The 17,604-nt window shown below is 48.1% G+C and overlaps 1 protein-coding gene across 7 annotated transcripts in view; it reads right to left on the bottom strand.

Moving 5' to 3' along the window:
- DGKB (diacylglycerol kinase beta) overlaps positions 1-17,604 on the bottom strand; it is a 643,039-nt gene that overhangs the window by 254,461 nt on the left and 370,974 nt on the right. For all 7 annotated transcript variants that reach the window (XM_056800573.1, XM_056800574.1, XM_056800571.1 and 4 more), the window contains one exon: positions 513-577. In XM_056800573.1, coding sequence (XP_056656551.1) covers positions 513-577 — 65 coding nt within the window. The remainder of the gene's footprint in view (positions 1-512; positions 578-17,604) is intronic.

Genomic DNA, 17,604 nt, shown 5'->3' with positions numbered 1-17,604 from the left:
CCCAAAGGACGCAGTCCTGGCCCGTGTCATGTTCGACGCCCCCCAAGTCCTCGTCTCCGGGAAAGCCTGTCTAGCTAGAGACAGAGACGCAGCCAGAGGCGCGGGGAAAGGAGATCCTGCACAAAGGCAAGCCAGGACAATCCCTCCCTTCTGCTGGCCATGTCCAGCCCTGGGACGCCCCCCCCCCCCCAGCTCTGCTTGACTCTGAAAAGGCCCAGCCCAAGAGAAGGCCCTCGGGGACGGGGTTCTCTCCCCAAAGGGAGGCATCTGGCACTAGGGGGGTGTTCGCTCCTGCCCCTCCGCAGCGCCCCTTAATACCCCGATGGCCCACAAACGGGAGCACGATCACTGAGCAGGCGGCTTCCTGAGGAAGACGGCCACGTTGAGAGGGAAATCAAAGGCACCAAGGTCTTCTTCCACCCATCTACAGGCACAGACCCGATCCCCCCATCACACACACACAGGCATTGGCGACACCGCAGAAAGGTTCAGCTACATTACTGGGCACCTACCGGCTGTTGAACTTCTCTGGGTGCTTCTCTCGCATAATGTGGAATCTGTGGGCGATGGAAGCATCCTGAAAGGGAAACAATACCGTCATGAAGAAATAATGCATTCACAAGCCAAGTCCCCGCTCCTGGGCACCACAAGGCATCCTTGCGCCTCTGGACAGTGGGCAGGAACAGGACACGCATCAGAAGGAGATGCTTCGCTCTGGCAGATCTTCTCATCCAACATGTACACACGTCAGATTCTTCAATCCCGAGACTGTTTCTGTTTCAAAACCTCTTGTCGTTCCCACCCCTTTCAAAGCGTGGTCTTGTTTTCCAAAATGTAATCGCATGTTCCTAAAAAGGATGCGAGGGGTCGTGGGGGAGTATTCCCTGGATTTACCAAGGGGATGTCACATACGGAAAACTCTGATTCACTCCTTTTTTGGTATGTAGTAGCCAAAGGGGTCTTGGGTCTGGCTAACAAAGTATCACTAAAATACTAGTAGATGAGTCTGGAGGACCAACTAGACAACCACCAATAGTGTAGACAGGCTCTTCAACGGCGTGCCCCTTCCCACTACAGTAACAGAAGACACGGCGCCCTCACCCTTAGAGAAGGGAGACTCAGTCAGAAACTGGAGATGCTCCCTGGGGTGCCCAATCTCTTTGTCAAAAGAGGACACGCATCTTAGGAGACATATTTTAAGTTCTTGTTGGCACATTTTCTCAAATGGATGAATAGTAAAAGACCAGACCAGAATCAAAACTCTCCCAGAGAACACCCTTCTTCTGACTGGCCTCCAGTGGCTAGAATCTTCTTTAGTATTTTCATTCATCCTTTATTACATTCTACAGTTGCAAATCTGTCTACAATGGTGGAGGGGGGACACCATGGAAGTCTTGGTTGTTCATTTACTTCCAGAAAATAAAAAGTAGACCAAAAGTTCATGGCAGGAATAAACGAAGAGGTGTAAAGAAGTCACGTATTGGAATGAACCCAGAACCTACAGACCACGGATGATATGTCCAATGAATAAAATAAAGAGGCTGATGGTGGGACACAGGAAGTACAAAATGAATGGCCTCCATATGCATTACATGAGATCGATGCCCGCCACAGAAAGCAAGGGGCAGAGTGCTGGGCCTGAAGGGTCCAAATTTGTCCTTAGACACTTACTAGATGATGCCCCTAGAAAAACCACTTCATCCTCTTTACCTCAGTTCCTCATCAATCAAAACGAGCTGGAGAAGGAAACAGCAAACCCCGCCAGTATCTCTGCCAAGAAAACCCCAAATGGGGTCACAAAGACTCAGACGCGAGTGGAATGACTGAACAACGACAACGCAGACATCTCAAGTCAAGAAGGGATGATGATAGGCTCAATATGCAGAAGGAAGATGGTTGCTTTTATAATGAATGCTACAATCATGGAACGTCTTCATGGTTTCTACAGAAGTATGAAATGAAGATTAAACAAACTTTATTGGCTTGGGAATATTCCAGGCAAATCAGAGAGTTGCCTATTGTAGTTATGAATACTGTTTGAAACTACCTCTCCATGAACCTGTACCATTAACCAGTAAAAATCAGATGAGAAATGTAACATGAGAAGAAATGTCTCCATTATGTTTTGCAGATGGAAACGGGGATATGGAGCGTATTTAGGTTGGATATCTAAAATACCATAAGGACCCAGTCTCTGTCCAGTCTGAAAAGGCAGGAAGGGTATAAATTAGTGCTATTGCTGGCGTGTTCCTTAAAGGAGAGGAAAACACAACCTTTGCTCCAAAAAGCACACATAAAATGAGTGAGCCTCAATGTCCGGATACAATTTCGCTCCTCTTCTAATAAACTTTCTTTGCCATTTTAATTAAGTTATTCTATCTAAGCTGGGACTCAGTGCTGTTGAAATTACATTGCATTGTAGTCAAAAGGAAGGAATCTTGAGAGTAAATTAACTTGCATCCTGTCAAGGTGCCCAGTGCTTGGTTCTTCTCAGTAACAGTGGGTTAAAGCACCTTCAAAAGCATTCTAGTGATGCCCTCTCCCATGTTCCATCCAGATTTCATTTCACCATTTTGATTCATATAGGGGAAGGGAGGAGGCCAGTTGATCAATAACAATAGCCTCATGTGTTCCGTGGCCACCTACATGAGGCCAGATTCCTCTGAGGACATAGAAAGATGTCCAGTAACAGAGCATGTGGTGGCGGAGTGAGCACAGGTACTTCTGGGAGGGGAGAACACGCCAGCCACCGAACGCTCCAAAGGGAGGAGGTCTTCACCAATTCTGTTGGGGTATAGAATTAGTATGGTGACTTCTTACATAAAAGGATAGAATGACTTAAAACAATAAGCCCGCAACATTTATGAAGTACGTGCTAAGTTATAGACAGACAACAACAAACATAAACTGGCTCCCATTTTCCAGAGACGCATCCTAAAGGTGGCAGGGAGGCGGGATGGAGAGATAGGATTCAATGTTGATTTATTTTGGGGGGAGGTGAAGGGACAGATCTCGATCTCCTCGTAACTGGGAAATCAGACAAATCTTCGCGGAGAGGGTAAAGGAAGATGATCTTTTTCATGTGATGTAGTCCTACGGCGTGCCGGGCACCATGCTAAGGCAGGGCAGACATCAGTAACACTCCCGACTTTGGGAAGATACAAGAATTGTGATTTCTGTAAGGAACTTCTACGGCTCAGTATTCCTCCACCAAATAGCCCCACAGCGATGGCTGGAGACACACACAGAGGTTCAGGGATTCGCGGAGGGCGATACGGTCAATACATGTCAGCAGCCAGATTATTCTATCAAGTCCTAAAACGGAACACCCTGAGAGGAGCAGGCCCTGTTGTGCCATCCTGACAGAATGAGCCACCATCGCAGCTCTCAAATCTTGGGAGTGCATGTGGAAAGTAAACTAAAATAAGTTCTGGACTTTCTGCCACTGTGTTAGAACAAGCAACAGTGGGAATATTAAAGAGAGTAGAAATTGTCAAGTCTGACAGTTGGTGGGGGAAGGGGCAAGTGGGAGTGGCAGTTGGTCTTGTGACTTGCTAAATTTCCTGCTGGCAGGGGAAGTGGGAGGAGCTTGGTCTTCCCAGTCCCTGGATTGAGGTGCCTCTACTGTATTCAGCCCCCCAAAATAGGCCCAACCAGCTCTGAAGGTCAAAACTTTTCTTGTTGCTTGCTGTCTACTGCTAAGATTTTGAAATTAAGAAAACTAGCATAGATATAGTGTAGACGGGAGTGGGAGAAACCCTCCACCAGCCTGTGAGGCCTGGCCTCAGCTCCAAAGCTGAGAAAGACTCCAATCTTATTTAGGGATCTCCCTCTTCCTTCTTCCCTTTTCCCTGATACCTCTCCAATCAGAACTAGCTATTAAAATTTATTGTATTTGAATATCACAGTCAGATAAGTAGACTATCTTTTCTGGAGCATTGAGGGAGCTGAACCTCAGTTCAGTCATCAAATTTACAAAAATGATCCTCATCGGACCCCTGCTGGGCAACCAAAATTGGGGAAAAGTCTTGTCCCTCAGGAGGGTCCGTGTTTAGCCTTTTTCTGGGGCAACTTTGGAAGAAATCCAGAGAGAAGACATAACCACAGGCTATCATAAGTGGCTTATTTTTCAGATACTCCATTTTGGTCAAAAAAAAAAAGCCTCTCAGCAGGGGGCATCTCTCTCCCTTCAACTCCTCCATTCCCTGCTACAAACCTTCAGAAGTCCCTATTTTTTCAATTCCCCATTCTTTCCCTATAAATATTACACACAGAACCTCAAATGACCTGAGATGGGTTTCAAAATGCTTTAAAACGAGACCTAAATATCGGTTGAGACAACCTAATGGCAATAGTCATCAGTGATTATGTGACTAAGAGATTCCAGAAAAGAAGCAGATTCTCTTCTTTTTTTCCACCAATCAATCAATCGATCAGTCCATGGATAAGCATTCATGGGAGCAGCCATGAGCAAACACTGTGCCTGAAACTGGTGACCCAGACAAAAGGTAAATCCCACAGCAAGGCTGCTTCAGCAGGGATCTTCTGTCATTTTGAGGAGGGAAGAGACAAGGGACAAGTCCTGGAGGAAGGGACAATGCAGCATTGGGAATAAGTGTTTGTAAGAAGAATGGGGCTCTCTGCACCCGACTCAAAGCTCTCTGGGATCAACCACGATTACAAAATCACCCAAATCACTTGTTTCCCTGGACAAACCTGAGGAGCGCCGGCAGCTATTTCCTGGACAAAAAACTGGCTGCTTCTGGGCCTCCTGTCCCCTGAGAGCTCCTCTGGGCAGTGTGACTGGAGCCTCAGTCTGGTCCCTCAGCAGGGTGGGGATTGAGAAGGACCCCACAAATGATCGTGGCACCGCCTGCATCCCCGGAGCCCCGCTCCCACATGCAACCAGCACAGAAGAGCCTGACCCACTGGGGGCGTTTGGAGATGTCAGACTTGGGCAGGTCACTGGACTTCCCTCACCTCTAGGAGGTACAGAGCAGCCAGCAGGAGCCTCGTTCTACACAGGGAAAACTAAAAGGAATTTATCCGAGTCGGAGAACATAACCAACTGGTCCTGTAGGCACTCGATAAACGTGCAGTGAAGGGAATCAGAGAGGGGACTGTGGGCCCGGCACCCGGCTCCTCGGGGCTTCGTTGCATTCTTGGTCCAATGAAGGGGTTTGACTAAACGGTCTCTGAGGTCCCCCCCCGCTCGATAGTTCACGGCATCCCTTTAGTTTATCACACGCACAGGAACGCTCCAAAGCAGCCCTGGCTCCTGGGATCGTGGACAAATGAACGAAAACCCATCTTTTTAGGAGCAGCTGAACCCGCTTTGGTACCAGAGACGGTACAGCAGACACACGCCAGGCCTGGGAGTCCCAGGCCCTGGATTCTAATCCCCCTCCTCTAACAATCCCCAGGCCTCCATTTTTCATCTGTAAAAGGAGACGTTCTGACCAGACGGCCTCCGATCAAGCTTCAACCTCTCCACACCAAATGAACCCACAGGACTCCGGGCTCGGAGAGAAAGGCGGCACGAGCGCAGCGGCCACCTCGTCCAAGGCTGCCCTAATGCTGACAGAGCTGGGAGAGGGGCGTGCTGGGCTGGGCTCCGCTCGGACTCCTCTCACTCCAAAGAGGAGGAACAATGGGGGCTGCCTCACGAGGCCCCAGAGAGGCGCAGGAACAGCGACGGGGCTGCCGGCCTGCCTTCAAGGGCTCACGGGACGAAGGGGGAGCAGATGAGCCTGAGAGAAGGCTCAGACGAGCCAACAGACGGGCATCGCCAGGGGCTTTGGCACAGCCGCCAGAGTCCGTTCTAGGGACAAGGAAGGGGAGGACGGGGGGAGAGCGGAGGAGGCAGGCCATGGGGAGCAGAGAAGCTCCTTTGGGCTCCAGCTCCTCCGTCCCCGGTCATGGCAGTCTATTCCTTCTAAGCGGACGTGCGCTCTGACAAGGAAGTGGCCGTGAACCAAGGCCGAGGACATAGAAGGCCGACAGAGTGAAGTGACTTGTCCAGGGTCACACGGTGAGGGCGTAGGCCTGATTTCAACTCGGGCACTTGGGCTTCCAGGCCCCGGCTCGCTCCAGGGCCTCTCAGCGCAGCGCAGCGTCCCCAGCTGGTCACTCACAGTCCTCCAGACACGGGCTGTCTAGACGCATCTCACGAGCCCCTTCGTGTCCCCCGGCGGCCTAGCGGCCCGCTGGTGCTCCCTCGTCCTGTCCCGAATCCCGCCCTCTGGGCCCTGGACGTGCACCCCGAGTTCCTTCTGGGCCGAGTTCAGGAACCGCTTCCTCCATGGAGCAGGCCGTCATGTTAGCCAGCCTGCTAGTGGGAGGTGGCACCCCCGAGGATGCTGGCACGACTCCCCTTGAAGTCCTCCTCCTGGGCCACCGCGCAGAATCACGTGCGTCTGGCGTCGGTGCGGCCTCGGGGCAGCCGCGGCTTCCCCCAGGGGGCCCCAGGATAAGGGCCCCCAACAGTCCGAGTCACGGCTGCCAGAGGCGGGTTCAAATCCAAGTGCAGGCCTTCCCCACCAGCTCAAAATTTAGGGGAGACTCAGGGCCTTTGGGGGGGAGGGAATGAGTGAAGTGTAGGTAAGGCTGAAGAGAAAGAGCCCAAGCAGGCCAAGCTTCTCCCAGCCCTGGCAGGAGGCAAATGCTTCCCTGAAACGATTCATATGCATTGCTGGAACAGAACCACCTTTGGGCACGCAGCTCTGATTTGAATCACTCAGACATGCAAACGCGCCTCTGAGAAAGGATGGAGAGAGACGGTGAAGTCTATTTTTGTTGGAGTTTTGACATTAGGAAAGCCGGAAAGATCCATTCTGTGTGCCGGCACGTGGAGGTCCTGGGGCAGAAAAGGCCAGCCAGGCAGGAGAGGCGGCCCTGTGGGTCCTGAGCAGGCCGTGAGCTTCTCCGCTCCACACTCATCCCTAGCTTGGACTCCCCAAACCCTCCTCCTCCCTAGGCACGCTGCAGTTCAGCCCCCAACAAAGCAGAGGCCAGCAGAGGCCAGAGCTGAGGCCATCCTGACAAGTAGCCAGACATCTCCGACTCCATCCAGGACAATCTCGGGCGATCTTCCAGCGAATCCTTCTCCTCTCGAGGCCACCAAGGCAGTGACACGGCCCGTCATGGGGTTCTTCCCAAGACCCTCTTCTGAAGACTCTCCCCTGGTCAGCGGCGCCAAGACACTTGGGAGCCCACTGGGCCAAGTCCTGGAGAAGCGGCTCCGCAGAGGCTGCGCGGCTGATGGCTTCCTTCCGGGGAGGGGGCCTCGCTCTCCTCCACATCTCCGGCCCACCGCAGGCAGGGGCTGCAGAGAAGAGGCCAGACCCCGCCGCTTCCTCCTGAGAGCCTTTACTCTCCGCACTCTTCCCTGATCTTGGTGATTTCCTCCCCAGAGGCTCGAAAAAACACCTGGAGAAACCCTACGGGGGGAATGCGCAGGAAAGCCACCTTGCTGCAGTAACTAGCTGGGAGCTGGGCGCCAAGTCCAGGCCCCAGGCTGGGCACTGCCTGAGGGCATAAAGACGGGAACGGTAGCTGCCCTGCGCAGATGGAGGGATTCTGCCTTTGTCTAAGTCCGTCTGAGTAAGACAAAGTGAAACAAAGGGATTTCCAGAGGGAGAAAGCCGGATGGAGGGGATGAGCCCCAGTTAGGCTCGGAAGGAAGCCGAGATTTTGTAGGGGAGGTGGGGGGGAGGGGTGCGCTTCCCTGAGGCACCGCCTGGACCAAAGAGCCGCTGCAGGATACTCGGATTGGTCGAAAGTTCTACAACAGCCTGACTTAGCACCGATCAGCTGCTATTTCTACTGATTGTCAAGGAGCTCAACTTCAACCAGGGTGGAGCCTGGAATGGCACGGATGAGCCTGCGCATCCCCCTTCGCCATGTCGTGACGGGCAGCCGCCTTTCCTTACTGCCAGTAAGAAAATGCTCTGGATCGAAATGCTGCCTTAGTCAAAGCGTCTGACATCAGACATGCAAAACGCACAGCACAGTGAAAGCTTCCATTACATTTTTTAAATATGCAAATATAAAATACCAATTTGGAAAATACTCCTTTGCTTCCATGATGTAGTTAAATAACAGCGAACAGGTTTACTAGGATTCTACGATCCACTCTGGTCCAGGACGACTCACAAGGGCACGAGTAGCTCCCAGGGTCTGACTCAAATCTTGGAATAATATGTCACCCATGACTTCAACGGACTCTTTGATCGCATATTGCCTGCACTCTTTCCATGGCCAAGACGGCATGCCACTCGAACCCTCACACATTGCATGCTCTAATGGTGGATAGGGGGCTACCCCCCCCCCCCACAAGGCCCTTCTTTATTTTTTCCCTGAAATTGAAAGAATACCAGTGGAGCCAACAAACATTTGAGCCATGATGTCTATCTGGTGATACTGACCAGGCTTCTGATTTTTTTTATTTTGGTCATTTCATCCATTAAACTCAAAATGAAAACATCTCATTTTCTCATTTTCCTGGTTTATTATTCATTAAGTCACCATTAATGTAGCAGAAGTTAAGAGGTCGGAGCAAAAAGGGTCATTTCTTGCTGAAACAGACAATGGGAAAATTCCAAATACAATGAATTCATAACTTAACAAATAAGAGACTTTAAGGCCGCTCTGCAGACATCTCATAATGGGCAAAGGAGGCCTCTTATTCATGCATTATTTGTCACTAAGTGCACTGTCACTAGAATAAGAAATCTTTTGTGCCTTAAAAGGGTATGTTTCTTTCAGTAAAATATTTATGCTTTAAGGAATTACCAAATTGTATAGCTCATCTGCAACCATTTCCCTGTTGTTGCATCAATTGTAAATTGTTTCCCCTAAATTATGAATGCAATTTTTAAAAAGATTTTCTGGTTTATCGTCCTCTGAAAGGACAGTAAAATGAATAAAAAGTGAGGATGACAATTTCAGCATTTAAAATCCACGTGTGATAATTCAAACAAATGTTATGACATTTAAGATAATGAAGCCCTCCGTTCCTTCTCCTGTGTCGTATGAGGCCTAGCTCGCATCCAAGGAGTTGGAACAGATGTCCAAATATCGGAATACCAAAAAGAAAGTTTGGGCCCCAACGTGATTTATGTCTCCTTGAGAAGCCCACAGTGTCTCTTTAAAACCAGCATGCATTACTCTGAAACATCACTTCATGAGCCATTCTAGGAAACCCAGCTCGACAAAGTGCTCCCTAGACAGAAGGAGGAAGAGAGTGCTCAGTAGAACCCTTTTAGCATGGGAGCCATGCATTATTGACAGACCATTCATTGCAATCAGCAAATGATTAATTGCAAATCTGTTGCTAAATTGACCACAAAAAAGGGCAAGCTTAGGGCCCTATTAAAGAGGAAAAACTTCTGTTAAAAATGATCAGGGACTTTGGGGAGTGGGTTAATTCCAATCAATAGCCGTGTTGACAACACACTGGAATAATGCCTTCTTTAAATAGCTGATTTGCCCATTATTGGAGACATTCAAATGAATATTTAACCTCCTGCCTGGCATATTTTTTAACCTACTCGACTGGTGCTGGGCTTACTCCACTCCTGACAGATAAAAGATCTATGAATTTTCAAACTGAACAGAGGACAATGTTTGCACAATCTGAAATGGAGATGATAGAAGGGGCAGTGGGTCAAACTCAGTCAGGCTTATCTCCTACACACACACACACACACTCACTGTCTGTCTATCTGTCTTTCGGTCTGTCTATCTCTCTCTCCCCTTCTAATTCTCCCCTTCCCACTTCCCTTCCTCTTGTGATTCTTTTGGTGGATGGTAGTTGGAAGTGGGTGGGTGAGGAATTTTCTACAAACTATGAACTAGACAAAGGAAGAAGAGGAAAGGAAGAGAAATTTTGTTCTTTTTCTCTAGCTAGGACCTGGGCTTTATCCTTCTCTTATATACCCAACACTTATGAAGTCTCCTTTCTAGTTATTGGATTCTAATTTTTAAAGACTGAATTTCATCCCTGGCTTTTTGAACATTCTTCTTCTGCCCTCTTTTTCTTTGTAGGTCATCTTTCACTTTCTTTGCCTCATTCTGGCTTTCAAGACCCTATTTTCTTGTTTTAGTTCATGTGCCTTTGTTTCTAGATGATTTATTTTGCTTTATAAGTTCTTTTCCCAGTTGTCTTCAGCCTCTCATAGTTGTTTTTTGAATTGTGTTTTGAGTTCTTCCAAAGCTCGAGTCCAATTTGCTGGAGTTGCTGGGTTTTTGCTTGGTGTTCCTTGGTCCTCCTCTGTTCCATTTGCTCTTTGTTCATTGCCTGGAGAGAAGCTGTCCATTGTCATTTCTTTTTTCTTTCTCTGGTGTTTACTCATATTTTTTCCTTCTTTGCCCCCTATCACTGGCTATAATCCTGCTCCTCTGATTATTTGCTGGATCTGTGGGTTTGGGCTATTCTGTCCTGAAGGGGCTTTTTCTCTGCTCTGCTGACTGACTAGATAAGGCTGATGGCGTATTAGGCAGCCCTGAGACCAGATCTTCCCCAGGTGGAAGCAGAAGCTGAAGATGTAGGTGAAGAGCCCTGAATCAAGGTACTCTGTCACAGTTGCAGCCTTCTCAGGTGATCTCAGTCAGTCGGGATTCTTCCTCCTGGGGGAGAGGTGTTGGAGATTGAACTTTTCAGCCCTCTGAAGGCTTCTTATCTTCCCTATTAATAGACAGGATTGAGCCAGGAGAAGCTGGGGTGTGCCCTGAGGCCCAAACAAGTAGAGAGTGGTTTCCAGGAGCTACTCTTCTCCAGCAGCCTCCCTATTGGCTATGGTCAGAGACCCTCCCCTAGAAGCGAGATCCCCTTTCTCTGTCTCTCTCTCCTCCTCTCTGTTTCTCTCTCCTCTTTTCTGTTGTCTTTCTTTCCCCCATTGTCACCCTTTTCCTTCTCCTTTCTGTTGTCTTTCCCCCCATCTCTTGCTCCCTCCGTCTCTCCACAGACATCCGTATTTGTGTGTGCGTTCGGTATCCCCTTCTCTTCTGGCATGATCAGCCCTAACCTTTCTCCCGAGATCTAGTCCGTGATCACCAGCTCACGCTGCATTTCCTATCTGTAACACTCCCCAACCTGAACTGGCCGCTGCCCCCTCCCCCCCCCCACACGTGCACGTGTTTAGGGTGTGGGTCCTCAGCACACAACGGCATCACAGCCCCGCACCAGGGACTGACCACAGAGCTTTCCCGTGCCCGGCGCTCCTGCCGATCTTCTCCCTTCGTCCTTCAGAATGGCTGAGGTGGATTCCCTTCTGCCCGCGCACAGGCATCTCTAGCCGAAGACCTTACAAGGCGCCCCGTCAGGGCTCTCCCCTTCGAATCCATCCGTCTCTCCTCGGGCTTCCCTCCACTGAGCCGCAGGACTCACACCGGGATGCCCAGAAGCGAGAACGGCGCCGCCAAGGCTTCCCGGCCTTGTCTTGGGTTCCCCAAACTTATTTCTGAGCCCAGCCGACGCTTTCGCTCCTCCTGGGTCTCTGCGAGATCTCGCGGGATCTGGCCGTATGGGCGGAGCTCTGACACACAACTAATAATACAAACCTTCTGGGGAACTCAGACTGCAGGCTTTGGCGTCAGAGCGGCCGCACGAGGGGCGGCCGCACGAGGGGCGGCCGCGGACACGCTCTCGCGTGGCCTCTGGCGTTGCTGGACTTCAAGCAGAGCGTCCAGGAAGGCCGAGCGCTCACGCCCAGGTCGCTTCCTACACGGACCCGCTGGGAGCCCGGCCGGGAGAGTAGGCGCACGTCTGGCGAGGGCCGAGAGGGCTCTGATGTCGCCTTCGCATCCAAGAGGCGGGCAGAGTGCTAAACACCGACTGGCCACTCTTCCTTTCCAGGCACCGCCGGCACGCGATCTCAAGGATCCCTCGGACCTCCGGAGAGGCGCGCCAGACCTCACGGATGTGAAACGCCCCCGCAGGGTGCATTCGCGGAAGCCACGCAGAGCTGAAGTCAAGAAGATCCGAGTTCGAGTTTGGCCTCAGACACTTACTTAAGGGCTGAGCCCGTCTGCCTCCGTTCTTTGGCCGAGTCACAGGAAGGGGGCCGAGGCTGCCTCCCAGGATGTATCCAGCGGGGTCATCCTTGCACACTTCTTAGCGCCCTGCTAGAGCAGGCTCTGTACAAATGGCGGTTATTTTGTCGCAGCAGCAGTATAGACGTTTCTTCCCTTCTCTGGCATCCCAAGAATACGACTGGACGGAAAAGACAATGGGTCGGCCTTCCCTTGTTCCCATTCCTGGCCTGCCCGGCTTCTCCTTTAGTCGCCAGTCCTCTCTCCGTTCCTTATTCACGCCTTCCATGTTCTCCCATTCGTGGCTAATAGCTTCCACTCGCTGCTCTGCCAGTGAGGCGGCCCCACGATGTCATTTCCATTCTACCAGGCTGCGCAAGCGCATCGCGCTAGGATCCTCCCTGCCCCGCCGTCCATACTTGGGGGCAGAAGCTCAGGCACTCCTGGCCTACTTCTCGCACGGAAAGTCCCCTCCTTTGCCCGGGTCTTCTCCTTGGATGAGCGGGTTCATTTTAGGAGAAGGCCTCACCTAGATGCATCTTCACTCCTCCACTAGCTAAAGGCCTGGCAGCTGGACTCTGTCTACCATTCAGTTCTCCCCCTCCATCTCCCCACTCCTGCTTTGCAGCAGCCTTTTGTCCGTGGCCTTTCCCCAGGGGCATGCGCGCTCCCGAGGGCAGCAACTGCTTTACTGTTTGCATTTTGATGCTCAGTGCTTAGGCCAGATGGCTGATCAACATTTATTAAGCTCGTTATGGAGTTGTTAGTGCGCAGTTTGAAGCTCCATGCCAGACACTGCTAAGCACTGGAGATTCAAAAAAGAGACAAAGAACAGTCCTTGTCCTCAAGGAGCTTCCAGTCTAATGGGGGAGACAACAAACAAACACATAGATATAAGCAAGTTTCATAAAGAATGAAGAGAGGAGAGGCAATAGAATGAGTCAATAAACATTTAACTAGCACCTACTATATGCGAGGTACTAAGTTGTACTAAGTTAAATATTTGCTATATTAAGTTCTAGGGATACAAAAAGAAACACAAGAGAGCTCCTGTCCTCAAGAAGCTTACAACCTAATAGAGGAGACAACGTGAATACATATATATATATATATATATATACACACATCAAGTTACATACAAGTTAAAAAGGGAATAATTAACAGAGGAAAATCACTGGAATTAAGAAAGATTGGGGAAGGATTTCTATAGGAAATGGATTCTGAGCTGCAACTTAATGGAAGCTGGGGAGGCATTAGTCAGAGCTGAGGAGAGGAAGTGTTCCAGGAGTGGGAAACAGCCAGAAAAAATACCCAGAACCAAGAGGTGTCTTGTCTGAGGGATGAAAAAAAGATGTTAGTGTTATCGGATCTGAGAGAACAGGTTGGATAGTAAGATGTGAGAAGACTGGAAAGGTAGGAGGAAGCAGGTTATGAAGGGCTTTGAATTCCAGACAAAATATTTTGTATTTGATCCTGGAGGCAGTGAAAAGTGTAATAAATAGGTAATCTGGAGATGTTTCTAGTTGCAATAAAGGAGATACTTGGAGATCAAGATATTTCTGAGAGATAGAGAGATACTATCAGTGGGTGTCTATTGATCACTACTGGATGGCTTATGGATCAAGATTTTGCCTACCCTCCTCCCTCAAATGCCACCTATTTTTCCACCTGCTCCCTCTTGCCTCCCTTCCCCCTCTCCCCTAAGTCAGCCATCTTTCTATGTAATTCAAGGTGAACTGTGAGGTTTAGAGAAGATTTTTCCTTCTTTTTCAAGTAAGGAGGTTTATTGGGAAAGATAGGACAGGATAGAAAACAAGGTAAGAGGGATGGGGTTTTCTCTAATCTATACAAGGAGTTAGGAGGATATTAGGAAAATGGCAGTTCTGTCACAACTGTGACTCAGGGACAGTCAGGGAGTTTTGGAGGAGAAGTATTTTTCTTCTTCTTTTAATCAGCCAGATAATCTCAGCTTGATTAATTCAAGTCCAGAGACACAATTAGCTCTTCATGTTCAGCCACCACCCTCAGTCACACAAAATCTTCTTCTTCCCTCCTCTCTCTCCAAAGAGAGTCTCTCAAGCTTCAGGTCAGAAGTTAAGAGGGGTATAGTCAGAAACCTCTCAGCCTAGCCCCAAAAGCAAGTCTCTCCTTCCCTTCTCTCTCCAAAGCCAAGAGAGAGTCCTTCAGTTCAGCTGTGGGGGTTAGCTTCCCACTGCCTTTGCCTGGGAACATTCCAAATGGAAAGTTACTTTTTGATTGACAGATGATGTCCCTTGTTTGCAATGCAGATTCTCTCTTTTACAAAAGCCACCAGAGTTCATTAAGTAGAAGAATGAAAGGGCCCTATGTGAGCTTTAGGAATATCACTTAAGTGGCTGAATGGAGGATGTTCTGGAGTGGGGAGAGCCTTGAGGTAGGCAGACTCACTAGTAGGGATTGCAGTGTTCTAGGTATGAGATGATGAAAGCCTGTACCAGGGTGGGGGCAAAGTCAGAGGGGAGAGAAGGGGGATTGTTGGAGAGATGATACAGAAGCAAAATTAATAAGAGAAGCTTCAGAGTTGAAATTGGCAAGCCCCGGCACCATATTGGATAAGGTGGTTGAGAGAGAGTGAGAAGTCCAGGAAGATTCCTAGGCTATAAGCCTGAAGGACTGAGAGGATGTTGTTATCCTCTACAGTATTAAGGAAGGTGTAAGAGGTAGAAGGCTTAGGAAGAAAGAGAATTAGTTATATTTAGGAAACACTGGATTTAAGAATTAAGAGACAATGCAAGAGGTTTCCTATAAGAAGATATGATTTTAACAACTTTACACATAGCAAGTAAGGACTTAATAAATGATTGTTGATTGAATGAAAGGCCTTCATTTCAGGGACAATTTCAGTCTCAATTTTAAAAGGCAACACAACTTACTCTTCTCTTTTCATTTAATTCTGGGCACAAGTTGTCCAATATCCATCCATGATGGATGTCTAGCATGATGGATGAATCCTATAGATTCAAAAGATGAATCTAAACATGTGTGGTCTTCCCTTAGATTTTTCTGCCCCACGGGAATTCTAGCATCAAATGCTGTTCCTGGCACAGTGGATCCTTATTAAATGTTTGACTTGACTTGAATTCACTGGTGAGACTAAGTGTGTTCTATATATAATTTCAGAAGTGGAGTTCAAGAGATTGGCACTTGAATTGACCTCTGAGATGATCTTAAACTCCTTGTCTTATAGACAAGAATATAGAGTCCTAAAGAAGACAAAAAAGTCTTACTCCATCCCAAAGAATGAGATAATGCAGTTTCTGATATCCTTGGACTTGGGGCTGTAACTCTCAGAAAAGAAATTTGGTAGGATGAAAAGCCTCCACAGAGCCTGGTGTCAGGACTTAACTGCTACTTACTGCCTCCAGTTGAGGACAGCAGACTTGACCTAGAAGCAGTTCTCCAGTACATGCACAATTAAATACACCAATGAAATGCCTCAGATAATTTTAGTGTTTTTCTATGACTGGCTAGGGAATGACAAAATGGGCTTTTTCTCGGTGTTTTCCCCAAGGACATTACTGATTCCTCAGTTCTTTTGACCTCTGGGAATACCTGGGAACTCTGCATCTTTTTGTACTGACTCTCTTTAGGTATTCTCGGAAGGCCATATTCCACTGCTGGACCAATATGGTGCCTTTTCTACTCCCCTCAAATTCTCATATAAAGCAGGTTTTCTCAATCACAGTCATCCAGCCCCCAGTACTCAGCGCCCTGCTCATCTATATTCCATCCTGCTGGCACTATTCTGACCAACTTGGGGGTGGGCACCCTGCCAAGGGGACAGATGGCATGAGAGGAGAAAGCCAAGAAACCATGTGCAGCCACTGTGGGGCCCAATGGCACGTTTCCCAGACATAGAGGTCCAAACAGTTGTCCAGCCTGATCTGAAGAAACATGCTTACAGTTAGAAGGATTTGTCACCAGCAAGCTAGCTCCAAGCTGAACTATTATGATTTTGTAAAAGTAATTTCTTGAAAAGGGTCCCTGGCTATTGAGGACAACTGCCTGGGATAGTGAGGATGAGAATAAGTGGAAATTTGTAGCAGAGTCTTGTTCTTTGCCTTCATGAGCTAATCCTCAAAGCACCGACATGTACAAAATGGCTTATTTTGATTTTGCCAAAGAATCTATGATAGTGTTCCAAGGAACAGTCAATAATTCTGGACTCCTGTTTCTGAATTTTCTCCATGAAAAACCTGAAAGAAAGGAGTATGGCAATAAATTTCCAATGGAGTGAGTAACTCGTCTGAGCAATAATTTATATTTAGCTTATTCCCTTGACCTGGCTACTGCTTGGCCTATGAGAATGGAAGAGGACAGGTTTAAAGTGGAGAAGGCCAGAGGACCCTCCTTTTGGGGCCCTTAGTGTCCTCATTTATAAAAATGAGAAGGTTGGGCTAGCTAACTTTCATTGCATCCTTGGCAAGAAAATCAATACAATCACCTCTTTTTCTCCTTTAAGTCAGCGATATCCCTGTGACTTAGGAATACGGCTAACATGATCCCCATTTTGTAGATGAAGAAATTAATACTGGGAGAATTTAAAGGGCTTCTGTTGCATCACAGTCAGTGGTGAGATTTGGATCCATGCAATTGTGACTCCAATTCCAGCCAACTATCCATTCCACAATTTTGTCTAGCTCTCAACTTATCAGTTAGGAAATTAATAGGTAAAGAAGGTTGTCTTCAGTTACCCATTGACATCATTTTACTCGGAGCCCATGTCCCGAGTCACTGTACAAGGGTGACTATTAACTTGTCACAGGGAGCTGACCCAAGTAGCTATCCTTCAAGGCCTCCATGCATTTACCATCCATTTTCTGTATATAAAAAAATCATCTCTCTATTGAAACAAATGGTGTTACAGAAGGAAGTTGCAGGTTCATATACAATCCTATTTTGGGTTCTTCTTGATGTATTTAAATCTTCTTGAAAAAAATTTTAAGAGGAAGACTGTTGTAAAAGGAAGGGGAACGAAGCCCGAAATGATGGGATAGCAAAGTCTACTTTGATTCCTGGCCATGTTCTAGAATGTATTTCTGGGCTTCACCACAAAGAGAGTCACATATGAATGCGGAAGATAAGATAAAGAATTTGAAATCAAAAGTGGCAGAAAGAGAGACAGTCAGAGACAGAGATAGAGACAAAGACTGACAGAGACAGAAACAGAGTCAGAGAGTCAGAGACAGAGAGAGAACTATCTATAGATATCTATCTCTGTCTCTGTATATCCAGGCCTGGTTTCAACCCACTCATTTGCATTTGATCATCCAGAAGATATTGGGTAGCTGAAGGAAGATATGATGTCTGAGACCAACATGGTCCTCTGGGGTGCTGCTGCATTGTGATCTGTCTAAACCTAATGAAGAAGAACACTGTAATTAAAGGGGTTTCTAATCCTTAGTCAGAAACAGAGATTCTTCCAGTAGGAAGAAGTTAGCTCGAAAAACAGATGAGTTTTCTGTGGGTCTAATTATCTGCCTCACCAATCTATATTCCAAATGTGCAGAGCCTTTAGGAAAAAAAACCTCT

The sequence above is a fragment of the Monodelphis domestica genome, chromosome 5 (assembly GCF_027887165.1).
Source record: "Monodelphis domestica isolate mMonDom1 chromosome 5, mMonDom1.pri, whole genome shotgun sequence".
NCBI lineage: Eukaryota > Metazoa > Chordata > Mammalia > Didelphimorphia > Didelphidae > Monodelphis > Monodelphis domestica.
The sequence above is the reverse complement of the archived record's forward strand: the minus strand, read 5'-3'. Positions and strand labels throughout refer to the sequence as shown.